Source organism: Hyposmocoma kahamanoa, unplaced genomic scaffold (assembly GCF_003589595.1).
Source record: "Hyposmocoma kahamanoa isolate Upper Pololo Valley unplaced genomic scaffold, ASM358959v1 240, whole genome shotgun sequence".
NCBI classification, from domain to species: domain Eukaryota; kingdom Metazoa; phylum Arthropoda; class Insecta; order Lepidoptera; family Cosmopterigidae; genus Hyposmocoma; species Hyposmocoma kahamanoa.
Window position 1 is genome coordinate 2,125,169 of NW_020653757.1, and position 8,874 is coordinate 2,134,042.

Sequence of the window (8,874 nt, forward strand, 5' to 3'; positions counted from 1 at the left end):
AATTTATTAATGAATTTAATTTCTATTATTAATTAATAATAAATTGAACTTAATAAAAATTCATTCAGTAATACAGGTACATAATTTGGAGATTTTTTGTGGATTTGTGGAATGTCAATTATGTGGTTTTACCTTTAAGCAGACGACGTATTCTGTACAGTTGATATAGTATACACCTTTAGATTTCTTATAGCTCTACTTATGCTGCTGACAGTGGAAGCGTTTTTAATTAATTATAAATTTTGGTTTGTGATATACCTATATGTGTGCACTGCAAGTAGTGTGGGAGTAGGACACGCTTGTCGATTACACGAGTTTCGTGTGTTGAATTCAAGTTATTACTTGTTATTCAAATTTTTCTCCGAAAAATAGACAATGTTTTCATAATGATTTATTGTTTTGGTCGTTTGTGGAAAGTTAATGACATTTTTATAAAAACGTACACAATTACCATCAACTCTGTTAATACCGTACTCGTCCCACTGTGGGACACGAGTCTTCAATCAGGTCATACCATGTTTTCTATACCGATACCGAACCACAGATTTTTCACAGATTTATTCTCTTACCAACTGTTCTTCTTATCATGCATGCTTTAACTGTACAGTTAAGGTAAACAGTTATGAATTTACGTCGACTTTCACTCACGGGTTAATTGTTACATTAATTATAATCCCCTTTTGCTTAACGACACGGGCAGCCGTAATTGCTGCTAAGATTAGATTACGGAACGATTTAACTAAACTAATAAGAAGAATTACGATATACTTTTGTGTAAAATCCTCATGGTTCACTACCTTCAGTAAAGTAATATGAAAAAATCTTGAGCCTTCACCCGTGTCGTTTCTCCAAGAAAATTTACTTCATTTCCTTTAAAGATACAGAGTATAGACAAGAGGACGTGGAGTGAACATGAACAGTGCTGCACAGCAATGAGCACTGATCCATGTGTCCACAGATTTAGCATCAAAGTTAGTGAGAATATTTACGAAGCCATCAATTTGACTTTACGATTGCTTAACATTTAGCTGCGGTTAAAATACCTGCGCTTGGCGGTTGACTCTCAGCACTAACTTTTAATTAGTTACACTAGCAGTGAATGTGTTAGTCATTGGTGTTATTATAAACCTACACACACTCCTGCGCGTGATTGTGTGCGTTCCTGAAAAACGAGATTTGTGGTTTTTATCTCCGACGGACAGTAGAGTTTTTGTAAGTTTATCTGCCATGCCCGTCTGTCTGCCGTAGCTCCCTAATGGATGAATCGAATTGACTGCTTTTTTGTTTGAAAGCTCTTAGTGTGGTTTTTGCTGGTAATCAATGATATTCACCATTTATTTCTGTTTGTAACGGATCCGTAGACATTATTGCAACTAAAATATTCAAATTTGCCACCACAACAACAACCTGATGATGACCAGCACAGGACGACCTATATCTAAAATCTTCTATTTGCACTTAAATTATCTGACTACCTATCCTGTGTGCCTAATAGTAATTTTAACTAATTAAACCTCAACTTTGCCGCAGAGAAGATAGCTGTGTACAATACACACAATTTAATCGCTGTCAGTGCACTGGCCCAATCCCTACAATGTAACAATAATTTTTCAAAGGCTGTGTTTAATCCGGTTAAAACCACTGCTGGTTACCTAAAGTGTGTGTAACCAAGCAAAGGCACCCAGGAGACAAAGGCAAATCCGGAAGAATGGATACGAAAAAATGGTTGAGTTGAGATACGATTAATATCTACACATTATGCCCATAAGCGTTCAATGTTCAACACAGGTTAGGTCCAAACTTGAATGCTAATTGCGAAGACTGGATCCAGACTTCCGCTAAACCGACCTTACTAGGTTAAACATAGATTTCTGTATAGATACTGTCGCGCCTGTCTCCTCTTGGGATAGGGACCATGAACTGCTTTAGATAGGTTTCTGATATGTAGTATTGCATTGTATTGGCTTGTTTCACAGTCGTGAACAGGTCCCTGTTAATATGGCTTACCATGTCCACTATACTGCAACTGATGCTATGCTAGTTGGTAAATTTAAAATGTCTTCGAATATTGAAAATTAATAAAATTGATCGAGTTTAAATAGCTTAAATGTTTAAGCACGAGTTTCGCAATATTTTAGCGCAATCCAAAGTGTTTTTATGAACATTAGAGCAGTAAATATAACCAGGTTAACCACACCGTTCCAGACAGTAGGCACACTTATAGTACCGATTGTTAGTATTTGATTCCAACCGTGAAAGGTTTTAAGAAACAAACAAATTGAAAATTATTGATTAACTTCTTTTGGACTTTTGTGTGTCTTTTTTTTTTTTTTGGTCTTCTGCGTTAAATATAGTTACATATATGTGTAGTTGCAGTCTGTTTTTTCGGACGCACGAACAGATCGTCTCACAAACTGTCGTATCTGACATTGTTGACGTAACTGAGGAAGATATACGATCTGACTCAGCTTTCAAAAGCGAACATTCTCCACTAATCATACTTCCACTTTTTATATATGCCTACGACTAACTCATGGATGGAACGAGTTTGGCACGAGCTGCAGCTCAATGTGTGAAGTACTCAATCGGAAATACCTTGCTCTGATGAAGCCTAACGCTAATTACTCAGGAGAAAGACCAAAATCCATTTCTTTTACTTCAACTTGAATCGTATTAGCACGTGAACTCTCTATAAACATTGAATTTGTTATAGGCTTAAATTTTGAATAGTGCTATAATACCTGATATACCTACAGATTGTAAAGACAAAAACCTATGCTAAATGAGTGAGAGGTGTAAAAAGTGGTGACTTGAAGTGATTAGGAACTATCAAAGTGAATAAATCAAGAATGGCGTCTCCTGCGCCGGCGCCGCCGCGCGTGTCGCGCAACGTGTCGCTGCCGGCCGGCAGTCAGCCGCCCACCGTGGGGATGCTAGCTCGAAGGACCCTGTCCGAGAGGTGAAATTTTGATGATGTTCATTTATACTCAAAGCGTCGCTACAGCAAGTATCGTGATCATGAAGAACCATGCGCTGTTTCTCTTCTATTATAAGGTACTGCGTCCATGAGCACAATAAAATACAAAAAAACTATTTTAGCCTTTCATCTCGTATGTGAGGTTTGTTAGTACAGTCGATTGTTCCATTTTGTTTTTTTTTTCACCGCGTTTTACGATACTTTCATTACGAAAGAGGGATTAGGAATTAATGTATTAATTCAAAGCTGCCACATTAATAGCTTGCTTGTTAAGTCTCCATCTTTTCTATTAATATCCTTAATTGAATACGAACATTCGCAGAATATTTCAAACGTAAATAAAGTATTGCTGTAACAGTGGAAACCTCGTTACGGCGCAGATCACAAAGCGCTGCGCTTTGGCTTTAAATATATTACTGACTCAACGAATTTTCTGCCTCTTTCATGAATCGAGATGGAACAAACTTAACATTTAAATTGAACACTGAAAGATTACTGATTGGGCACAACCCTATTCTATCGTGCAAACATAAAAGGCGAAAAAGGTTTGACAATGATAGTTTCCTTCGAAAACGTTCAATTTCGAATGGTATTTGATAATCTTCTCATCTCTAGAAAGATCTCAATTTCGAAGGATCATCGGAATCCAGCGAATTGCTGTTAAGGGATCATATTGCGATCACGTTTGATCGTTTTCTTATTACATCAAATTCCTTATCGCTAATACGAGAATACTCCACAAGCCCGACCAACTTTGCTCGCTACTTGTTCGCATTTCAACGGACTCTAGACTGATATTCGCCAATGGCTTTGATATTCGTCTTTCATGTTCTTAAAATATGCTACGTTTGTTTTATCGCAGTTAGTTAATAAACAAATTAATACTGAGGCGTCAATCTGTCTCACTAGTAAAAGCGAGTACATAATACCAATAGATACATAAGTTGTGAATTGACGCTTAATTTAGGTGTAATATTTGCAAGTCTGAGTAAGCGTTCCGTCCGTTCGCCTCCGATCTGCGTGTGTCGAGCAGGTAACGAGCTTGCAAAGGTCGCGGCAGTCGCGAGGCACAGGCGTAACGCAAACATTCGCAGGAAGTTGAGCTAATTGCGTATAGAACTAGATTTTGTGGTGCTTGAATTTGAATATTACAATCGTGGATTGTACTGGAAAGTTTTCAGTATGAATTCATAGTACATTTTACAATTAGTATAGTTACTCATATAATACCGTAGCGCAGATATTAGACGCCACCAGGATTTATGTCCTATGCCCCTAATATATTGTCTGCTGAAGAACAAACGAATCACGCTTCCCCCACTTGAAAAAATCGCCCTGAGCGGTGAAAATCTTTGACTATTTGACTTTGACTTTTATTGCGTGGCGATCGCAATATGTCACATATTTGTCATAGTAGTATATGACTGGGAAGGCTCTGAAAGGCTTCCCTGATTATGATAGTAGGATTGATAAAATATTTTGTATGTATGTAAAATAATGGACAATTTACGCTATTATTTCAAATTTATCTTCACATCATAACTGAATCGTGACATGTTTAATCAACTTCTAACAGAAATAAGTTCCCCTATGGTTTTTCAGATTGTAACAAAATGCTGAAAACAGATTTGCGTGAATCATTCATCGTCATAGTTGACTTGAGTTTTGAATAGTCCTAAATCTATTTTAGCGCCAGTTTCTATTTCTTTAATCAGAACATTGTAAAAGACGTGCATGTCTTTGAATACTTCCGTGGTATCCAAGGTAAACGTAGTCATCGTGTGTTGATTTTAAATCTTTGATATTTTTCCAAAATTTTTTTGACATTTTTCTAACTTTTGACGATATGTTTGAGGCCTAAAGTTATTTTAGTTTAAAAATTTCGTCCGGATGACGACGGACTTTTAGGCGATAAGAAGATTTTCGACCTGGACGTATTGTGTAAGCGTTTGATTTCAATTTTCATCTAATGTGATCGGATCGTGTGATTTCGTTTAAACATGTTTGCTGCGTTTGGAAGCGTACAATCTAACCAATAGCCAAATCAAACGCAATATTTGCATTCGACGTCGCGATTTGCATTTATTGAGACACTAATTAACGAAATACATTCGCGTCTTTCAGTGACCTGGAGCCGGGCGCAGCGACAGCACCCTCAGGCAGTTCTAGCAGTTCGAGTCTCTCCTCGAGGAGTAACGAGAGCAACACCGTGCCCGCTGAACAACAAGGTTTTTCCATTATTTGTAAATATCAAAGCACTACGCTTTGCACTGGCCGGTGCAGATGAAAATATGAGAATGCTGATGCAACTACATCACATTTTTATATGACAAATATTAATCAGTTAGTTATCTAGCCACGATTTCTACATACTGTTGAAGAAATGTTCTACGTCAGGTAATTAAATATTCTCAAAAAAGATGAAATAGCACATAGGCGGGTTGCGATTCTAGTGAAATTCTTATTTGATACACGGAGAGGCGCTTGAACAAACTAGTTTGTTGTTTTGACGGTTTCTGCAAGAAATATAAGAATTAAGCGGTCGGTTTAAATATGTTACAGCATCCCAATCCGACTGGTCGGACGAGGACGAGCCGCTGGCGGCGCAGTGGGCGGACAGCTTGCCGCCGCGCGCGCTCGACTCGCTCACACTCTCTGCAAGGTTACGCAAGCGCCAAGAAGTCATACACGGTAAGTTGTTCGAGTATACCGGGCATCGTCTACGTCAACTGTCATCGAGCCGTAACTGCAACGTAGCACGGGGCATGGCAGACACGCATTCAGTTTCGCAGTGCCCGATTTACAACATGAGTGTCCCGAAGAGGCCTTAAAGCCGCGCGCGTGTACGTGTCGCAGAACTGATCGTCTCGGAGGGCTCGCACGTGCGCTGGCTGCGCGTGCTGGGCTGCGTGTTCCTGCGGCCGCTGGAGGCGTCGGGGCTGCTGCCGGCCGACGAGCTGCGCGCGCTGCTGCCCAACCTGCCGGCCGTGCGCGAGCGGCACGCCAAGCTGTACGCCGAGCTGAAGGCGCTGCGCGGCGACCCCGCGCGCTTCGTGGTGCGGCCGCGGCCCGTGGCCGACGCGCTGCTGGCGGCGCTGGGCGACGCGGGCTACGCGCCCACGCTGGCGCGCTTCTGCCGCGGCCAGCGCATGGCGCTGGACGCGCTCAAGGAGCGGCGCCGCAAGAACAAGGAGCTGCACCAGTTCCTGGCCAGCCGCGAGCAGCTGCCGCTCTGCGGCCGCCTGCAGCTGCGCGACCTGCTGGCCTGCGTCTGGCAGAGGTCTGTCTTGAGACGTTGTTGGGACCCTGGGACCCGGTTGTGTTGTTTTTCACAATTTTTCGACGAGACTAAAAATTTAAGAACGTATGTTCAAAAATATATTGTGTCTTTACCGAAACCCGTACCGGATACGGACCGGCGACTTTGCTGCCCTTCTACGTCGCATTTTGGTAACTTCGAGATATAGGCATACTTGTAAATTTAAATTATGCTGATGTTGCTTAACAATAAGCTGAAACTAAATAAAATATAAAAAACAGCTTAAAAAGGCACATAGCGTAGTAGTTTAACATTACACAGAGATTAAAATATTATTTATATAATTATTGGTTATATTAATTGTTAACTAACATAACGGTACCACAAACCTTTCGATTAATAAATTAACTATAGATTTGTGGTTCATCTTTTTTTAGGCTCACAAAATACCAACTACTCCTAGAGAGTATACTAAAGACCGTGAGCGAAGAGGACAGCGAGGACAGCGAGAAGGATTCGCCGGAAGATATCGAGACGGTCCGAAAGGCCCTAAACGTCGCCAAGGAAGTTTTACACAGTGTTGACACCGCCATACGGACGTCTGAAAATGAACACAGGTAAGTTTTTTTTTTCGGTACCTCCGAACGTGTAACGGGTCATCGATTTTGTATTATTAATGGGGTTGCGGGGTCAGTGCTCAGCAAAACCAAAGAGATAGGCGTGTTCCTTTGTAACCGGGTTGAATCACCAAAGCGAGTTGCACTGTGCTTGCGCAGACTCCGGACTATCCAGTCCAAGCTGGAGGTGCGCATCTCCATCGCCGGCAGCGAGTGGGACGAGGTGCGGCGCCTGGACCTCACCACCAAGGTGCTGCGCATGGAGGGCGAGCTCAGCATCCGCAACGATTCCAACAAGAAGATGACTGTGCTGGTGAGACTCTGCTTTCCGTCTAAACCTACTTTTGTTTATGGTCTAAGGAGGCCACCCCTTTGAACCACTTCCTACGTGTGTTCGCTTTTAAAACCGTTGGCGACGTGCAGATGGCAACACGTGACATTTATTTTCAGTACACACAGTACGCTAGTCCTAATAATGTAAACAAAGTTCAAGTTGATGTATATTAAGTTGCATACGATAGTTTTCATTGGTTAAGCTCAGCGTTGAGTGGAACGCGGGGCTTGATCGATAAATTTTAGTGTTTATAAGATTAATATTTATAAGTGAAGTACGTGAATTTATTTATTAATTAACTATGACGATATGCGAAATAGTAAAGCGCAGTTTAACGTAATTCGGTGCGTCGCAGGCGCTGATGCTGGAGGACGCTCTGGTGCTGCTGCAGCGCGAGGGCGAGCGCTTCGTTCTGCGCCCCATCACGCCGCCGTCGCAGCAGACGCTGCTGTCGCCGCTCATCAAGTGGTACGTCGCCCTCAGCGCACGACTCGCCATTGGCTGTTGAGCGCTGTCGGTCATTTTATAATTATGGCGCTGCACTCCTTGAGTGGCCGTCGCGCTCTAAACTCGCTTTAAATATCTACGCTAGCTGTAACATATTTACGAGAGCAGAGTTATTAATCCTTAATAACATCGACTTTGAAAAGTTAAATTTAAGGCGAGTCAAACGGTTAGGTTAGTTTACTATTATATAAAAATATACGATACCCCCAAGGATTTTCTCTAAAGAATGCTAATTTGTTACACGATATAATGTACTTTATCCGATCATATAAAGTCGTGAAAACGCGCTAAAGTAAAGTTCTGAAACGAATTGTTTAAGAATAAAATATCTAACTTTGCACATCATTTTTATATGGAGATAATATATTTCGTTATAGGTACTATAAAGAACCTGCTAAATTTTGGTTTTCAACTGAAGCCCTACGGTTATTAAATTCACATTGATCTCAACATTTTAAATTTGCTCAGCGATTTAGTGACACGGCCCGCCGCCCGCTGCTCCGTCAGTTGCCTTCGGGCGCTTGTCTGGGCGACGGACCTGTGTCAGATTTTCTCCGTCTGTTTTTGTTTTACTCATATAAATTGTCAGCGCGCGAGTTGCGGGACGTGAGGGGCGGTTCACCAGACCTCATTACCTTACCTAAAATGTGGGCTCGCGTTGAAAAACCTCGCCGTAAACTATCGTCGTCACAAATTGTTTCGGAGAAATAAACCGTGACAGCAAACGAGGAAATCGATTTCAGTATTCTGTTTAACTAATGTTGATATTGGATACTGAAATATATCTTGTGTTCGTAGGGAGAAGGTGCTGTTTCGACCGAACGCGGCAGTGCGCCACACGTTCTTCCTGATGAACATTAACGGCGTTCAGATGCACGAGCTGTCGGCTAGCTCCGCCAACGAGTACGCACTGTGAGTAACACGCCTTAGCGTGGCACATCTCTCACTTCAAACTTTTGTATGATTTTTTTCTGCTGTTGCACTTTAATCTGTCAATTATAATTTCAGAAATGCACTCTTTTTAGTTTTGAACCAAAATTCTATTGTCAATGATACTCACAAACTGAAAAAAAAAATCATTATAGTTCGTACACAGGACTATAATAAGTTTCAATAAAAAACGTGTTTTTGCTAATTGAAAGAGTCTCTTAAATTTGTATTGAAATGATATTCAATTATT

At 41.2% G+C, this 8,874-nt stretch overlaps 1 protein-coding gene across 2 annotated transcripts in view; it reads left to right on the top strand.

Annotated features, from left to right (window-relative positions):
- LOC113228795 overlaps window positions 1–8,874 on the top strand; it is a 62,743-nt gene that overhangs the window by 40,967 nt on the left and 12,902 nt on the right. For both annotated transcript variants that reach the window (XM_026462179.1, XM_026462180.1), the window contains exons 6-12: window positions 5,102–5,205; window positions 5,540–5,668; window positions 5,834–6,257; window positions 6,674–6,853; window positions 7,013–7,166; window positions 7,543–7,655; window positions 8,493–8,606. In XM_026462179.1, the coding sequence (XP_026317964.1) occupies window positions 5,102–5,205; window positions 5,540–5,668; window positions 5,834–6,257; window positions 6,674–6,853; window positions 7,013–7,166; window positions 7,543–7,655; window positions 8,493–8,606 (1,218 nt within the window). The remainder of the gene's footprint in view (window positions 1–5,101; window positions 5,206–5,539; window positions 5,669–5,833; window positions 6,258–6,673; window positions 6,854–7,012; window positions 7,167–7,542; window positions 7,656–8,492; window positions 8,607–8,874) is intronic.